Genomic DNA, 19,429 nt, shown 5'->3' on the forward strand with positions numbered 1-19,429 from the left:
ATACCTGTTTGAAAGAGAAATACTGAATTCCCAATTCTGTTTCTCCATCTGGATAACATTGAAACAGGAAATTATTATGTGGCAAAATATAGTTTTAAATCATCATAGGATTGTAGAATGGTTGGGGTTGGATGGGACATTAAAGATCAACTCATTCCAAGGCCCGTGCCATGTGCAGGGACACCTTCCACTATCCCAGGTTGCTCAGAGCCCCATCCAGCCTGGCCTTGGACACTTCCAGGGATGGGGCAGCCACAACTGCTCTGGGCACCCTGTGCCAGGGCCTCACCACCCTCACTGGGAAGAATTTCTTCCCGATATCCAATCTAAACCTGCTCTCTGTCAGTGTGAAGCCATTACCCCTTGTTCTGTTACTCCAGACCACTGTCAAAGTGTTTCTTAGAGTCTCTTCAGGCATTGGAAGGTGCTCCTAAGTCTCCTCCTAAATTCTCTTCTTTTCCAGGCTGAACAATCCCAGTTCTTTTCGCCTGTCTCCATAGCACAGGGGCTTCAGCCCTCTGGCCATATTAATGGCCTTCTCTGGACCTACTCCAACAGGAGAGAGTCCAGATCAGAAATCAAAGGGATTCTTATTGATATGATGTAGAGATTTCTGTGACTGATTGCCCTCACAATTGCACCAGATTTATGGGATACCAGTCTCACAAGATTTAATGTGGGCATGAGATCCACCTGTGTGAGATGTGTGAATCCTCATGCTGAGGGGTAAATGGACATTTACACTCAACAGGTTTAGTGTAACTATGCCAAAATATAGCCAAAATTGGCTATTAGGTCTTGTTGTAGGTTTTTTTTTAAACTAGTGATAAACCTCCTAATGGCTCCAGAGATGAAAAGAATTGGAGCAATGTACAGTCCATTAATTGCTTTTGCCTCTTCCTTAGCTGAGCCTTCCCTTGGAGAGACAGAGCAGATTACTGTGCAAATATTCAGTACCAATTCTCATAATATAACTCTCCCTTCATTCTGTACCAGTTCTGACCGTATAACTCCCATCACCATCACTCTAAATTTACCTGAACATGAAAATTTTCCCCTGAATTACTTAACCTGGAGACACAGATTCATGATACTGTTGTTTGCTTGTTTGTTTTTGTTTGTTTGTTTGTTTTTCCATCTCTCAGGCTTTTGTCATTGCTGTCACCTCTGATTTCATCCCACGCCTTATGTATCAATATGCATACAGCCAGAATGGAACCATGCATGGCTTCATCAATCATACCCTCTCATACTTCAATGTCAGCCAGCTCAAGGCTGGGACACAGCCAGAAAACTCCTTGTTTGCACAGGAGGTTTCATTGTGCAGGTAAAGTGCTTGTAAGGGCAGTTTGCATAGTTGAGGGAATTTCCTTGGCTCTTATGTTGTTTTTCAAAGTGGGAATTGATAAAATTCACTTATATGGCCACATATTTAGCAATATTCATGTCCCTTTGAAAATGTGGTTCTGGAAGTGCTGCTTTTAGAGAATTTTCACTGTGTTACAAGGTCTTTAAAAGGGTTTTTTTCAGGGCATTAAAAGGCAAAATATACAATTTAGACAGACTTGATCCACAGAAAAAAGCAAACTAACACTTTCTTTACTGACAGATACAGCTTTATACATTAAAAATAATGATTTTTTTAAATGGACACCCAGTAATTAGAACCAGATTCTATTTTATATCATGATTTTATTTATTTTATGACAGGCTTTCTCTGTCTTTATTAAATTCAGTCCTTACTTGCTGAGATAGGAGTTTTCAATATATTATACTTATCTTTAGAACCTGCACCAGTCACCATGTACCTGTCTTCTATTTCAGATACATCTTTTCTGACTGGGGAAAACAGGCTCAACTTCATTTAAAATATGTCCCAAATACTAGATACATATAGAGTAGTTCCAGTTTGTATGAGAAGTCACTAATGTGGCTCCAGCTTTCAAAGTAACTTGGTATTTTTGTAATAATATACAGAAATTCAAAGAGCTGGCTTAAGGCATTACAGCCCAACAGCCTGTCTCCCCTTCCTTCTTGAGTCCCTTGAAATCACCCTGTGCTTGGTCTCTGCAATGGCACAAAATAATTATAAAAGTTCCTCTTCCATTTATTTAAGGATAGCCTTAATGTAGAGTGGTTTTCCATCCCTTGCTTTGATGTGCAATATATTTCACAGTGATTTTAAGTGGGGTATATATCTTACCCAACTATAACCCACAAAATGACACATCACAGTTTCTTCACTGGAAGCAGGGTAAACAGGGAAAGAAATCTGTCCCTGTCACTCTGGCAGTGCTGTTGGCATTGCCTTTGTGGGGAAGCTACCTTCTCACCTTGACTGCAGCAGAGGACAGATGAATGCACTCCTAATTTTTAAGCAACTTACAAGCTAGTGAGCTCTGCAATTCCCCATTTCTGCAGCTGGGACTTGTTAGCAAAGTGTTCCCTGTTAGAGTATGCAGCATCTCCAGACTTTCAGATCTGTAAGTCTGTGAAATGCTTTTCCACTCTAGCACTTTTTAATTTTTCATCCCTAAATTCGCATGTGTTTTCTTTCAACAAGCATCTTGATCCACTTCACTGTGATTTTGCTACTTTCATTATGCTGCTTTTACCTTGTTCCAGCCACTGGCCTCTGTTTATAGATGTGTAAGTGCTGGTGTGTTTGGAAATATGTACATTAACAACAGGGTGAAAAGCACTCCACACATTAGTATGGTCATACACAGCCAAATACTCAACAGAGCCCAAATACAGGGAAAAGGGAATCATCTACACTGTGTTCAAAAGTGGTCCCTGCCTGATGACACCATCTGAGAGACTGAGAAGAAGAAAAATATTAATGTGTTAGTATGAGTAAGACAGAACTATGGGAACATTTCTCTTATCAGGAGACATTCCAGAAAATATGTCAGCATCCACAAACACTGTTTCTCATTATCATCTGCCTCATTTGAATCTTACCAAAATCTCAGCTGTGGACAGAGCTATCACTGTGATAAAGTATGGTATCTCTAACTTGCGTCCCAAGAGACAGGCAACCAAACACTGCCCCTCAAGCTGGAAATAAAATCTGTGTTTCTGTTTCTGGCAAATGCATTGGGAACAAGCTGACCTCTCTTATTCTTAGATTTCTGTGACCTCTGGAAATAAATGTAGTTGTAATGAGGCTGCATTTTTCTCCTTATGGGCATTGCCAGAGATTAGGTATCTTAAAAATAACCATAACAAGCCAGAAACAACTCTGCCACTGAACATACAGAATACATTCTTCAAATATTTAGAGCAGCATTTTTTTTAGTGCTGTGAAGTCTTTGGCACCGCTTCCAAAAAAAGGTTGCTGTAAAGCTGTTCTCATGCACAATATTAGTTGTAATTTTACTTTTTTTCTTTCAGGGAAAAATATGTCTGGCTGAAGGCAAAATAGTAGCAAATCTTGCTAAGATATGGGTTATTTTTGTTGGTTTTTCCCTTTTAATCCTTGTAGCCTTGTATGATGATGGAGTACATACAAACATACTGGTCACACTGAAAAAAGGAAGCAGCAGTCATTCAAGGCACTTTTCCTTTAACATGGGTCTACTCCAACATTCAGCAACTTTTTAAAGTGTCTTTAAATTTATTTTCTTAATGTCATGGGATTCATCTCATGTTCCTAATGATCAGTGGTGGATGCTACCTTTTTTCCCAGACTAATATTTTTTTACTCCTGCACTGCAGATTCTGTGATTATGGACGTTTTCTCCAATTTCTTCTAAAGGCCAGCTGAAGAAGGAAATTAAACAGATTAGCTTATTTGGACTGATTTGAAATTCCACCTATATACATAGTTAGATTTTTTTTTTACCAGTCTTTTTTTCCCCCCACACAATAAACTTCTGAAATACATTAATATTGTCTTAGCTCTATCTTCAATTCCTTCCACCCAGCTTCCCCTCTCCTACAATTCTCTACTTTCAGTGCACATTTTTCTATTCTTCCTGATAACTTTTCTGTGCTGTATTCTTCAATCACGTTGACCACTTCATATTCTTGTCCTTTTTCTGTGGAATTACAGTTGCTTGCTATTTTGGAAACACAGTTGTCTTTGCAGCACTGCTTGGTTGCTGTTCCTACCATATCTGCTGAATCAAATATTTTAAGAGTGAAGTATTGAAGAGGTGAGGGAATCGGAGAATCACAGAATATCCTGAGTTGGAAGGGACCCACAAAGATCATCAAATCCTGACCCTATACAGAGGACCCCAAAAATGACACAAAAATCGGAGGATATTGTCAAAATGCTTCTTGAGCTAAAAAGATGGTCTTTGTAAAAAATAAACTACCTGTAGAATCTAGGGGTTAGAAAAGGCCCTTTGGAGTCCCATGTGCCAGAGAATAATTAAAAAAGGAGGTGGGGAGGAGGCCCAGCTACCTCATCTATAGCTCTGGCAACATTTTCCTTCATGATAAATAATTTGCTAGTGTCTTGTTGAGTGTAGGTTCAGGCATCACAAGCAGTGTGATTCCCAGCTGAGCCAGGTGAAATTTCCAAGGGATCTGATGTCCTGCAATACTTACATAGTTTGTGAAGCTCAGAATGCATTAAATGGAAAACCCATCACAGTTGGTGACCCTTCCAGGTGAACCTGGGCTCCATTTCAAGACTGGGATTGATTTATAGTGGTCAGCAAAGTCCACAAGAATCTCAGTGGCTTTCCTTGGCTTTGATGTTCAAGCAGATTAAGTTCAAGGGAACTGACTTTAGCCCTTGATGCAGCACTCATACAGATTTGAGCAACATGTGGGAGTCCACAATGTCCAGAAAAGTACTGGGGGGGGGGGGGAGATCTGGCAATGCAGGAACAGCACAGGAATCCTAAGACAGGACTTGTGCATGCACTGCTGAGCAAAACCATCCAGGGGCTAACACAGACCAGGGAGTTCTTCCCTAAATTAACACAGCCCCCAACTTAAAGTGGTATTCTTCTTCCCATGGGCTGTACCTCATGTCCTTTGTCTCCAGAAGCTGCAGCACAGAATGACATCCAGCATTCCAGACTCGGTTTCTTGGGGGTGGGGAACAGCAGGATGTAGGGAATGCATGGACTGCAAATGTGTAGCTTAACATGCAAAACCATGTGGGTAGAACCTGAAGGTAATTTTGGCAAGCGCACCTGCAAACTGAAGCTGACAGATTTTATATATGAACCCTCTCCATTATTCCCCAATGGAGGCTTTTACACAGTCTAATGAATCTTACTGTCAGGATGGGTTTTGTGGTATTCAAAACAGATTTTCCCTTTCTTAATTTCATCCCATTACTCCTAGTCAAACACTGGAAACAGCACTAAATTATCCCTTTCAGTCCTAAGGGCACAGCTGAATGGCTGAATGCAGTAATCCAGGTGTGGATTTACCTGGGCTGTTCAGAGGAAGGCTAATTCCCCGCCCCAGCACCATTGTGACTTTTCTTGATACACCCACAAGTCATGCACTGTCGTGCTGCCATATTTCAAACTTGTGCTAACTTGCTAGACTCTGCAAGCTCCAGGCTATTTCCACTTTCAAACACTATCACTTCAAAATCCTTCAAGTGTTTTATTTTTAATTATTTTCTGTTTCCCCATATTATTCTCATTGTGTTTCCTGTCTCCACTGCTTTCTGTGTTTCCTGCTATTTGCAAAACTTTCCAATTTAGGAGCATCTGTGATTTTTATTAGCCTGTTGTTTACTTCCTAATGATTGATGATAATACTAAAAGCAACAGTCTTTACACCAAACCACTAAGGCTCTGTTTTATCCTGTCCAAGGCCAGACAATTAATTTAGAAAGTGCCTTCCCCATGGCTCCCCCTTTCGTTAATGCAAAGACAGGAATCACCAAAGCATGAGTCACATTTTATGTGGGTTGAATTATTCCCTAAATTAATCAAGTTTCAGGTGAAATGAATGCAGGTTTGTCTCCTTCAGTCTGAAAATGCCTTGGACTATCTCTCTGCTTTCATTTCAGCATTTTATTACGTCTACATTGATGTCAATTTACATTATAAAATAAAGGGGACTTCTGTCAATTTCCTAAAATCTGGACATTTCAAAAGTTAAAAGAATGTTCTGACTTTGTTACAACTGTGAAAACCAGACTGAGTGTGTTAAATGTAGTGGAGGTAGTCCAGCTCTAATTCTAAAGTTGTATTTCATAATAGGGGTTGAAGTAAGAACATCTGGAGGATTTGATTCTTTGAGTTTTGTGATCGGAAAATGCACTAATCACAGCAATTGGTGCTGGAGGAAATTGCGGTAACTGTGATAACTGAGCTGTTTCCATCTCCAGGTTCAAAGACTACAGAGAACCACCTTGGTCCCCACACCAGTACGAGTTTTCTAAGCAGTACTGGGCAGTCTTGTCCGCTCGCTTGGCTTTTGTGATTCTATTTCAGGTAAGTCTGCTGAGTGGCTTCACTTTCAGACACAGAAATATCATCATAGATGGATCCAAATGCATGTTCCAAAACAGTCCATGTCTAATAGACATGGAAAGCGAGATCCACAGCTTCCTTAGCCATTGGTGTTAGCAGTGATCCCCAAACTACCCCAGGCTTTTGAATGTTTAAGTGGACTTTGTCAACTTTCATACTCTGAGAGGCACCACTTGTAGAAAGCACATAAATGCTGTGTAAGCTTGTTAACGGTTGTTTTTTACCCAAAACAAAAAATAAACAGAAGTAATAAATCATTGAAAAGTTTTTCTACTCTCTTGAATGGAGCAGAGTAAATTGTCCCCAGTGTGAGGATTTCATTAGCAAGGGATTTGCCATCATGGCTTGCCTTTCCATTGGCTTCCTTTTGCCCTCTTCAATGATCTGGGATCCTTCCAAAACCAAATTGGGCCCATCCCTCTTTTTCAAATCTGTCTTTTTTTTTCCCCCACCTGCCAAGCGTTCCCAAGTTTCTATGAATCTTGCCTGGTTTGTATTGCCCTCTTCTGCTTCTTTACCGTGCCTTCAGTAATTTTCCACCACTGGCTGCAAAGCACTTGAAAGCAACTGCTTCTGCTGGGCTTCAAACCCTCTGCCTGCTCTGCCAGAGAACATTCCCTGCTTAATTGGCTCCATTGTCTTGGATGGGGATGGAGAGTTCGTGCTAGCAGCCCTGTCAGCCAACTGCTCCCACACGTTTCCAGGCATTACACAACTCACCTCTCAAAGCACTATGACAATACAAACCCTCAAAGCATTTCTTACCCATAAGATTTCACAAGCAAGCAAAACTTTTTGCCCAGTCTGCTTCCTGCTTGATGTTATAAGCAGCACCTGTAATCACCTTGACACCTGAGGTTTGGGATTTTGGCTTGCCCAGTGTGGCAGTGTAAAAAACAATCCTGTTTGTCAGCAGACAGAAGGATTTGAGGACAGAATGGCCATGGAAGTTGTCTGCTGTGTGCTCAGGCCACACTGGAAACACACAGGTATCTTTGCCTTGTGTTTCAGGATTTTTGATGGTATTGGAGGATGTCCTTATGTTAATGGATTCTGAACTCAGTACCAAGGAATTGCATGTTGAGAACTGAGCACCTTTGGATGCCTGTAAAGAATAATGTTGGTTTAGCTACTAAGGTCATAGATTATTTGATGATTCCATGTCCTTTCCTATTTCAAACCTAACTGAAGCACGTGTTTAATTCAGCCTCTACACTGAGGGGTAGCTGTGCACAAACCTGAGCTGCTCCTTGAAGTAAAGCCTTAATCAACTGCTTAATACCACACACCACCAGCAAAATGTGTTTGACATCTGTCTCATAGCTATAACAAAGGTTTGGTTTTGCTCCAGTGCGAGTATTTTTGAGTTTTCATGCTTGCTTCACATCTGCTGCTGTGCTTGCAGAACCTGGTGATGTTCCTCAGTGTTCTGGTTGACTGGATGATCCCTGACATCCCCAAGGACATCAGTGAACAGATCAAAAAGGAGAAGACTGTGCTTGTTGACTTCTTCCTGAAGGAAGAGCACGAAAAGCTGAAGCTGATGGAAAGCTTTATTGCACACGACAAGCAGAAATGCAGGAGCGGGACCAAAAGCAGAAGGACCAGAGCTGCCAGCTTCTCCCAGTGTCACCGCAGCCCCAAGGGCAGCTTCACCTCCTTCAGCTCACAGCACACCGTGGTGTGACTCCTGAGGGAGGGAACAGCCTGTGCTTTCCTCTGCTTACTACATGGTTTGATAACTGAGCCTAGAATGAGGGAAGGAGAGAAGGGACAGGGAGCAAAAGGAGGCTCTTTATCTTCCTTAGAATCTCCAAGTGTGAGTGGCTCTGTTACAATTTAAATGCCCTCTGGGCTGCAGCATTTCCAGATTTCATCACTGTGAGATAAGGGATATAGTGGGGCTGTAGCTGATAATGCATGCGAGTTGGGAAGGCATGCGGGAATTCTCTTGGCAGGAATTCTCCTGGCAACCATCCCTCCTCCTGCAGATGCCCGATGGGTCACTCCTGCTCTCATCTCTATCCTTGGGCAGGTTGGACTGACTGTGGAGGAGGACTGACCATGGAGAAGGACTGTCTTTAGAGAAGAACTGACCTTGGAGAAGGGCACACACCTCATGGTCTCATGGGCTGCAGAGGGTTTGCAAACATATGGAGTCTGAAGGAGTCTGTGCTTTCCTAACCTACACTGCCAGAAGGTGCCACCTCTGGAGGGCACGCAGGGCTCTGGGAGATGTGGGAACAGAAGGAATTTAAATCACTGGGCACTTGCATGTATGGATATATTGTGCTTTGCTTAGCGGTAGCTGGAATGCATGTGCTGATGAGCAGGGAGGCCATCAGAATGGCTGAAGCTCCCAGAACCAGGGAGCTCCTTTGCACCCATTGTCCTGAACAAAAAGCTGAAAGCCAAACCTTGCATGTTTGATTCTCCTCTCACTTAAACTTGGAATTCAGCCAGTGTCAAGAAGAATCATGCCACTGAACCACCAGTGCAAAGCTGAGGAGTGAGAATGGAATCAAGCCCTGTAAATCATGTGTCATCTCCATGTACACTGTATGTAAAGTAACCAAATTTGCTGCTGTTGTGATTTACTGTAAAGTAAAATATTTTGCAAAACTGCATTTTACTGGAAGGTAAACATATTTACTAACCAATCTTTCACCTACAAGCATTTAAGGAATAACTTTACCCTTCATTAATGAAAATTAAACTTAAAAAATCTGTTTCTTTTCCTGTTGATTTTGTCTCTAACCCAGCTTGAAATTCAGAGTCTGGACAAAAGGTTTTCTTCTCATTTTGTCTTCTCAACAATACTTTCAAAACCAGAAAAAATACAAACCAAAAGAAATACTTCCGCTTCAGCTATTCTAATCAGGATTTCTCTTTAACATAATAATGTTATTTTATATATATCTGAAGCCTAAAATTTTACAAAATTTTACTAATGTCTTAGAAGATTTTTCTCTGTGACAACTTGTGGTACATAAAGAGAGGTGCAAAAATAATTTCTGTATTCGTTCAGTGCCCAAATTAAGGCACCTCAAAATGGGAAAACTTTTTCAGGCAGGCTGAAATGAAAAAAAAATCTCAGAGCTTTGTTTTTAAAATTTACTTTTGGGTTATGTATTCCTTCAACATAGAAATGGAATTTGAAAAGATAATGTCAACTGAAATAAAATCACAAATGTTTAACTTTGTTGAAAAAAAGTGAGTCCTCTCCAAAGGTTTTCCTCTTTTTTCCTGTCAAAACTCCTTGTTTTGTTTTGTTTTAATTTTTTTAGGTGATTGAATGACTTTTTCTTTGTTTGTTGTTTGCTTTTTAAGTCTTTGGCTCCCTTATGGAAACCTGTGACAGGGCTGAGACATAACCTTTGATTTCTTCCTTCTAAGATCAACATTTAAATGAGGGAACGGTATCTCCTCAAAAACAAGTTGTCTTATTTTACTTTCAAAATGCCAACAAAGCCCTGTTGGGGATTCCATGGTCAAATGTATTAAGAGAGTCAATATTAATAGCATCTATTCCCTCTTTTACACCAAGAGGATGCTCTACTGTTGGACCTGGGGATTTGAAACTGTTGGGTCTTTGAAAGTATCTGTGCTTGTTTTTTGCAACCCTAGTTTTTTGAAATTCAATCAATTCTCTTGTCCTAAGGTGACGTTATGATGCATGTGTGTTCTGTGTGTTCTGTTTATGCTGGATATCATGTTCTGTGCCTTCAAGACTGGCTCTGAAGAGTGAATGTTTTGTTTTAGTTTTGGTTATCAGCCTGTTCCCCCACGGCTGGTGGGACACACACACAGGGCAGTACATGGTGCTGCTTTTGCTTTTTGCTTGGCTTTTCACTTTGCTCTCGCCCTTGCTTCTGCTTTGCTTCTGCTTTGCTCTTGCTTTTTCCTTCTTCTCATTAGCTAGTTTAGCTAAGCAGTCCACATTTTCCCTGGATTGTTTCTCCTTTCCCTTTTTTGGACCTAGTCGAACCTGCTCCGGACCGGGACCTGGAAACACTGAGAGTTTGCACCTTGTGGCTGCAGCAGCTGCCCCAGCGCCAGAGGGACTGAGAACAGAGCGACCACTCCTGAGAGAGACTTTCTGAATTTGTCATCTCTTCAGAGCAATGAAAGAGTGTTGTCATCCGGTATTGTTCATTTTGTGTGCTGGGGAGTGCTTTGCCTGTTAAATAAACAGGTTCTTTTCACTTCTCTCTGAGGAATCCGTGGGTTTGCTTTTTGGAGGGGCTCCCTTTTGGAGGTTTTCTCCGAAATTTGCCCTAAACCAGGACATCTCTTCACTCCGAAAAGCCTCTGATGGGGAGAAAATATCTTTCTAAACAGTAGAAATATCAATCTTGTTTGTCATAATTCTTCCTCTCCTTTTTCCAGGAATGTGGGAGGGTGTGCAGAAATGGATTTAGAAAGGGATTGCACACAGGTTGCACGGCGATGAAGGATGTTCAGAATTAAGGGTTTCCTTAAAATAGCACCATTTTGTACATTTTGTACACTCTCCCTCCACCCAGGAAATACCTTTTTAAAAACTGTGAGTCACTCCAAAGCAATCAGAAAAATGTTATTCCAAAGTTGAGTGCATGAGGCTGTTGTTACATAGGATTTCCATAACAAGCAACTGAAATGCTAGCTGTGGTCCAAAAATTATAAAGTTGTTCTTAATTTCCTGGCACAAGGAACCAGAGAAGCCAGCAGATGCACACTGATGCTCTGCAAGTTCTTCTGAGGTTTATATATTTCACCCAAACAAGGCTGGGAAAGAGGCATGGCAGCAATCCTGGCTGATGTCCAGATGGGATCTCCCTTGGTATCACAAATGGGACAGGCAGCTTAATTATCTTTATCTCTGATACGCTTGCTGTTTCCCCCTTAAACTTGACAGTTTAATTCACTGAGGATTCCTGCAGGTTTGATAGCTGACTCAGGTGGACTCCCTGAGGATTGCACCCTTTGTTGTATTTCTATGGCAACCTCTGGATTCTCCCGACACTGCTTCCCATCAATTGCTGTAATTGTAGATCCCTGATCAGGTATTTGGGCATTCTCAGGTTCCAGCTTATCTTTTTTGGACAAAGCCAGACTTTATCTCCCCCTTTTTTATTGGCAGGATAATTTTAAGTCCACCCACAGAGCTCCCCCTTGCCATAAGTTGTGCTTCAGAAGCAGAGAATGACTGTTCCAAGAGATGTGCATGGGGATGCTCCATGGGGACCAAGGGGATAGAGATGCAAGTAGAGGCACAAGGGTAACAAAACCTGTGGGCTATTGTCACGCCTTGCTTTAGCAATGAAAACCAGCTAAAATCTCTGCAGGGAAAAGGGGGAAAAAAGTAAGCAGAGAAGGAATTGCATACAAATTTAGTGCAGAATTTCAGTTTTGGACCACTCCAGATATAAAGTAGAAACCCCAATTAAACAGGCAAACAAATGAAAAGCAGCATGTCTGTGTGTGTGAGTAGCTAGCACCACACTGGGTGCTACAGCTAGTACCAAAACTCCAGATCCAAACTCTAGTATGCATGGAGCTTCATCAATAGGAACATTTGAACCTCCACATCTAATCAGAGCAGTGCAAATAGGAAGCAACAAAAAGGAGGAGTGGAAAGGCTTGTATAAAGCTTTACCAGCTCCAGCTGGATGTAAGCCTGTCAGATCAGGCAATGTGAGGTGTGTTTACCTGTCCAGCAGAAACTCTGGTTTGCTGCTCTGTTTACCACAACTTCTCCCCGGGAATGGTGGTGCAGGGTAGTGTCAAACAGCTCTGAGGAGTTATTCAGGAGAAGAAATGGACCCAGATGGAAGGAGCTTCCTGCTCCAGAGTCACTCCATACTCAAATGCCATCAGTTAGAAGATCTATCTGATCCACACAGCCACATGAACCCTCTTCCTGTGCTTATCTTTAGTTTTAAAGGGGGTTTTCAGGAACTGAGTGAAGCTGTGGGAATGTTGGCCTTTTCTGTCATGTCTTCTTCATGCAGATCTTGCCCACTTTTTAAATCACCAGCCCTAGATACATTTTTTTGTGATGGGTATCACTGGCTTTTCAGTCCTCATCTCAGGATATAAAAAACTTTGCTGTCTAGACTACTCCTGCAACATTAATGACACTAAAACCTTTCCTTTTTCCAAGAAGAAAAGGGTGACCTCTGTGGAGGTCTGCTTGTAAATAAGTGGTTGGAAATGCCCAGTCCATCACACACAGTATTCGCCACTGTTAGAAATAAACTCCTCTGACTACAGCAATATAACATCTGTTGCTGCTCTGCAGTCTCACCCTTTAATTAACCACAGATGGTCTCTCTGTTCCGCGTCTAGTCTAATTATTTTGCTTTTGAAAATAAACAATAAAACAGTTTTGTTTGTGAGCTGATCTTTGTAGGTAAATTCCTGAACACCCTGTACTGGATGTCCTGTGTGTCCTGGAACACAAAATTTCAGATACAACAGTAGAATTTAAAGGTAGGAGAGGAGGAGGATTTACACCTGAACTCCCAGTTCTTACCTTGCAAGGGCCAACAGTCCATGGTTCATCTGAAAGGCCCGCAGACAATGGAGGCTGAAGAATATTTTTAGCAAAAAAACGAGTATAGAGTCTGTATGAGCCGCATGCATTCTTTTCAAAGAAAGGTCTGCACAAGTTTTTTACTAAACATGTTTTGATCTGTCCTAAATCCCCCAGTGCCACCAAAACTCTGAATATTCCCTGCAGTTCCCATCCTTTACCAATCATCTGCAAATGAATTCAATTATTAATTGATTATTCAATTATTAATAGCTGCATTAATTAACAGGGTGCCTTGCTTCCTCTTTCCCAGCCACAGAGGAATTGTTAAAATCAACCAGATTCCATAACAACTGCTGAGACAGACTGATAATACTCTTTATTGTACATAATGATCTAACTGAATATTTTATTTTTGTGTATTTTCAGTTGCTTGTTGACACAATTCTGCAGCTTTATTTTTCCTGATTCTTAGGACTTTCAATAAAAACAAGTCCTCTATTCACAGTGTTTCCAAGCCACTCCTGGTTCCATAGATACAGCTTCAATAAGCAAAATTATTACTATCAAAGAATCATATGTGTCTCTAATGCAATCACCTGAGGCAAGGAATATTCAAACCTCACTGAAATCAGTGGAAGTCTTTCTTTTGGCTTCAGTATCCCCTTGAGCTAAGGGGGCTTTTTTCCTCTGTTCAATTCCATGTGCAGCTTTTAGCAGTTAGGTAGAAAAACTAGGATAGCAGTAGAAAAATGTGCATCCCTAGCAAACTTCCATTGCTGTGGCCTTCAGTGAGTCCCACTGTGGAAAATGTGCACTGCCAGCAGTTTGGGATTTGACCCTGCATTTTCCAGCTACAGGATCACTCTCCAAATCTGGCTGGCAAATTTTGTCTGAATTCATCCTGGTGTTAAGGGCTAGCTTTAGTGAACTTGATTTCCAGAACTGTGCTTCCATGGGGAAGGACTTAAGGCAGATGCAACTGTTAGTCCCTTTTGAAAGCTATCATCCTTGAATTTAAATATATAAGGAATATTTAAATATATAAGGAATATAATGTTCCACCATCTGGTTAAACCTGTGCAGTTTATATCACAGATATCAATCCTTATATCAGGCTCCCTGTTATCTAACATTGTAGTGTCTGATTTCAGTAACTTTAGGGATGCGATTAATAGGGAAGCAATGTGATCCAACAGCTTGGAAATGCTACTGCAGCCCTCCAACTGAACCATGCAATTTTCGGAAAGACAGTGGAAGGTGTGCCTTTAGGACCAGAAGGAAGCTAGGTAGGAAGGTGGAAATGGTCAAGGAGAGGAGCTCCATGAAGCTGTGGGGATAATGAGGGCATCTGCACAATTTTTGCTGGTATGTCAGAGCCTCCTAGTGTCTTATTCCAGTCCACAGCCTCATTCTTTGCTGGAGGAAGCTGTTCTCTGCTTAAAGGGAAATCACAACCCTACTTGAATCTGCCCCACAAGGTGAAGTCCATTTCTGCAGTGATTCCTGACTTTCCTGCCTTTTAAGCACAAAAGGCAGCAGAAATCCAAGCAAAAACCTTGCACAAATACACAGCGATATTCTAACATTTTCTGGCCAGCACTTATACAGAGTCCTCTCCTAATGAGCTAATTCTTAAGAGGATTATTTTCCCAGAGCTTTTCCAGTAGCCACTTTAAATAAGGGTCAAACAAACATGACAATACTCTTATATTCAATCTTGCAGGTGTGGTTTAAGGTTTCCTCTGGCATCTAGTTTTCCCCCCCATCTATTACGAAGCTTTTTTCAAATTATCATTATTTTTAATGCAACAGCTATATATGACTTGTACAACTCGAATCTCAACTAAATTCAACAAAACATCCTCTGTTGATGCTAGGAGAGGATTTTGACTTGTTTTTGTTGTTATTTTGCTACATCTAATCTTTTGCGATACAACAACATATTCTCATAAGAGTTTGGAAACACAGAAGGTCAGTAAGGACATAGCCCTTTGAGGATATTTAGATCTAAAATTGTATTCCTACTGCCAGGACTGATGAAGAGCCTGAAAAGGGGGAAGATTTAGTTTACAAAATGTGGACTTAGCTATAAAACCAAAATAAATCAACAGTAAAGATTGGATTAACGGGTTTCATTTTTCTGTCTTTTTTTTTCCTGACAAGAGTAAATAAATATACCCCTGACACTGTTCATTCCAATGACATGTAGAACTGGTTCCAGTAGATGGAGCAAGAAAGCAGAAGGAAAGCAATGCCACATACCCAGGGCACTCAATCACAGGAGGTGGGTATTGAGTCATAGAATCATTTAGGGTGGAAAGGACCTAAAAAATCATCATGTCCAGCATGTTCATGGGGCAGGACATGAATTGCACACAGGTTCACAGAACAAGCATCAGAGGAGAAAGCACTCTGAAAGCTAGTCCATGGCTTCAAGTTCAGTCAGGAACACTCTTCATCTAACTGACACTGACAGGAGTTTTTCCTTGGAATTGGCTTAGTAGCTGAAGGAAAATAACTTGGGATTTTCTCCAAAACCAAGAAAATACATTAATTATGACTGGCTTGTTAGTTTCTTGGCTTTAGTGGAGATTACATCAGTTTAATCCTTCAGCAGAAGCTAATGCTGTGAAGAAGTATTAAAAGATACAAGCTTTACATTTCCCATATATCTCAAGCCTCTTATTTCTCACTGCCTGTCTCCTCTGACTCTGCGTGTGCTGCATGTTTTATTGTTTATTATCAGTTTGTGTGTCATGGCAGGGATCACATGCCCTGCACAGGCACAAACCAGCTGAGCCCAGATCCTGGGAGACACTGCAGCACCTCGGGAGCCAAAATAAGGCCAAGCTCTTCATTTGGGATGAAATTACTTTTTTTTATTATTATCATTTTTTATTTTACTTCTGCCCAAGTTAATATCTTCTAAAAAGTTACCATCTTCTAAAAAACAAAATAAAACCCACCACCAAAAGAAGCCCCCCCTTATTATGGTGGAAATGAATGAGAAGAGGTCATGTTGAAATCAGTGATTTTTTTTTTTTTCACTGGACCTATTTATCACAGAAGCCTCCGGCAGACAAGCAGCAACATCCGCGAGGTCTGCGTCCCATCATCATCCCAGGAAATCTGTGACACCCAGCTGAAGGGAAAAGGGAATATCTGGGAGCACTGCTCCTTCCTCTGCTCACACTTCCAGGCTCAGGGGAAGTCAATATTTTTCGTCTTGCTCTTTCCCTAACTCCCAAAGCTGAGACTCAGCCCTGTGGGACCATCTCCAAGCCCTGTGTGGTCACCCCCAGTGGCAGGTATTTTAGAGGCAATTTCCACAGGAGTTTTTGAGAGCAGTCTGCTTGCCTTCCCAGCTTCCTCTCTCTGTGATTTCCTGAGTCCCTTTGCCAAAATTGAGCTGACCAACTTATTCTGAAAATATGTGGTCAACTTCCTTTTAAAATCATACAGAAAAAAACACCCAAGGCCCAAGAAAACTATTGCAAAGGTGCTGAATTCCTTTAAAAGAGCCTGCTTTCTGAAGGGCATTTTTGGCAGAGACGGTGTGTCTATGTTTACCATGTGTAGGACCTGGCTGGGATGAGATACTGGTGCTGGCACCTGCCTGCAAGGCTGCCTTGAAGCTGAGCAGACTCTGATCAGTGACTTGGGTGGGCACACACATAGTGGAAATCATGGAATCATGGAATGGTTTGGGTTGGAGAGGACCTTTAAGATAATCTCATCCCAACCCCTGCTGTGGTGTAACAGAGGCCTTCCAGTGTCTGAAGGGAACCTACAGGAAAGATGGAAAGAGACTCTTGACAAGGGCTTCGAGTGACAGGACAAGGGGCAATGGCATCACACTGACAGAGAGCAGGTTTAGATTGGATATAAGGAAGAAATTGTTACCTGTGAGGGTGGTGAGGCCCTGCACAGATTGCCCAGAGAAGCTGTGGCTGCCCCATCCCCAGAAGTGTTGAAGGCCAGGCTGGATGGGGCTTGGAGCAAACTGGGATAGCGGAATGTATAGGTGGTTCCTGTGCTGAGGTTCCCATCCCAGGGCCAGCAGCAAATGCATGTTGGTGCTGTGGTCATTCTTTTATTGCCCTCCTTTCTGTGACATGTTTCTGGGGCTGCCTCAGCTTTAGAGTGCCCAGCTTTGGTTTGTAATGTCACATCACCCTTGCAGCAGCACTGGTATGGGAGCATCTGTGCCTGTAGTGCATTATAGACTGCAGTGGTTCTTCCTGCTTCAGGTAACCCCAGCAGGTTTGTATGGTTCCCTACTTTCTCTTTTTTCTTTTTTAATTAAAAAAAAAAAAAAAAAAAAAAAACACCAAAACAAGCCAAAACCTGCCAGTTTTTCTGTCTATTAATTCTCCCTTACCAGGTTCAAAAGCAGCGACTCACTCATGTCCAACAAAAGAAGCCTTTTCTCAGATGTTCCCTGGAGGTCTGCTGTTCCCTTGTGGTCCTGCAGCAGGTCAGCCAGGAGCAGAGAGGAAGCTGAGCTGGGGGAGCAGGGGGTACAGGGCAGCCAAGGGAAAGAACAGGGATGTTCCCACCTACCAGGCCTCGCTGCAGATGTGTGTTCAGGTACACACCACTCATACGCTGCAGGGACAAGAGGAGGAGGGTGGGCCCCTGATGTGAAGAGGCAAACCCAGTTCTCTCCACTTTCTCTCCCTCCAGTAAGAGGACAAGACATGGGAGTGAAGGGAGCTGGAACCAGGGAAGGAAAGGAGCCAGGGAGTAGGAGGCTGTGGTCACACAGCATTTCACAGCTGTCCCCTGCCACTGCTTGCACAAGCAAGTGCTCGGACAAACACCTGCTTGGACAAACCACGTGGAGCCCTTCCTGAGCTGCACAGGACCAGGCCCTCTGCCTGGGCCTGGGGAAGCACAGGTGAGAGAACCTAATGCCAGAGAGATATGTGGCACTGTTAATTAGTCTATTTTTGCAAAGAATCTGTGTCTGGACATAAAAAATTTCCATTCCAAGCTGTAACAGAATTGCCCATGTCAGCCACTCAGGCATCACTGCCTGTATGGCACGTCCTTGCAGTGATGGTGCACCTCAAAGAAACACAAGGGCAAAGAATTCTGCTCTGAATGTCTGTAAATAATTTTTAATTAGCACCAGTTTGGGAAGGGGAAAAAAGAAGTGTTTTGCTTGTAGATGCTTTATGATGGAAAAGGATGGGATTTGTTAAATAAATAATTCCTTTTGAATTAGTCACCAGGTCTAATTAAGTGATACCAAAGGGACAAGGAATTAGAGGAGCAAGTTTGAAAGAATATCTAGCTTAAACATAAGATAGAAGTAGTATTTGAAAATATCAAAATAAACAGTGTGCGTGAATGTTTTTCTTGGGATGAGCCAAGGGAAATATTTTCCTGGATTTGGCCCATACAATGTGCAACAGATGAAACCAATCTGGTTGTTCTTTTGAATGAATTGCACAATTAGTGGATAAAGGGAGATCTAGTGGATGCTTAAGCAAAGCCTGTGTGTCATTTGAGCAGCATTACCCTCTAAATCCTGGTGTTTGAGTCCTTCCTTATCCTGTAATTGACTTTCCCTGTTGGTGATGTGACTCCTTTGACTCCAAGGGGCTGATTTCACCTACTGGAAAGAGGAAACGTCTCTTTGATTCCTGGCAAAAATTTTAGATGTTTCAGCTCTACTGGCAAGAAGTCTGCACTTGCTGGAGGATTTTTCTGCTCCTTTAAAATAGAGATACAACTAACATCTCTAACGTGATCCCGGGAAAATCTATTAGTCACAGCCAAACCATCCAGGCAGCCCAAGGGATGCTCTGCCCCTGCAGTGCTGCTGCCGAGGGTTTCCTAAAGCCTATTGGGTTTTCATTCCAGCAGCTACCCATGGGTTCTCAGCACAGCCGTGGATGTGGAGACCAGACATCCCCCTTGGAGTGGCCACTTGCTCTGCCCTCTCAGACTCTGGCACCAATCACCAAAGCAGAGGTGAGAGCAGACCCTTCAAGATCCAACAAGAAATTTCAGATCCTGTGCTGTCACTGCTGAGGCACGCTCCCCATCTGCTCCTGGTCCCTTCCTGTGTAAAACCCAGGGAAACTTCAGGGAGCTCTGAGGGACACCTCCAGCTCTGGAAATGAGACAAAACAACACAAAACCAGTGACATTTACATGCCTGTTGTGGCACATGGTAAGCATTAAATGCAGAAGAGGCTCCGATATGACACTGTGCACAAGTTTCTATTAAAACATAAAATTTGCCTCTGTCCTCAGTACAATTTGCTAGTAACAGTAAACCTGAATTTCCCAACACTGCTCAGGAAAGATGTTTTTTTAGTATGTGCTTGTGTGTATCCCTGGTTTGTGTGATTTCCAAACTCAAAGCTACGTGAAGCTGGAAGGAGCTTCGGGAGCTTATATCAGCAACACATGAACAAAAATTGTCGTAAACCCAGTG

At 42.2% G+C, this 19,429-nt stretch overlaps 1 protein-coding gene across 1 annotated transcript in view; it reads left to right on the top strand.

Annotated features, from left to right (window-relative positions):
- Positions 1-9,451, top strand: part of ANO2 (anoctamin 2) — a 159,393-nt gene extending 149,942 nt beyond the window's left edge. Inside the window, exons 23-25 of the mRNA XM_059471896.1 lie at positions 1,146-1,327; positions 6,314-6,419; positions 7,864-9,451. Coding sequence (XP_059327879.1) covers positions 1,146-1,327; positions 6,314-6,419; positions 7,864-8,145 — 570 coding nt within the window. The 3' untranslated portion in view covers positions 8,146-9,451. The remainder of the gene's footprint in view (positions 1-1,145; positions 1,328-6,313; positions 6,420-7,863) is intronic.
- The last annotated feature ends 9,978 nt before the right edge of the window (positions 9,452-19,429 follow it).

The sequence above is a fragment of the Ammospiza nelsoni genome, chromosome 5 (genome assembly GCF_027579445.1).
Source record: "Ammospiza nelsoni isolate bAmmNel1 chromosome 5, bAmmNel1.pri, whole genome shotgun sequence".
Lineage (NCBI taxonomy): Eukaryota > Metazoa > Chordata > Aves > Passeriformes > Passerellidae > Ammospiza > Ammospiza nelsoni.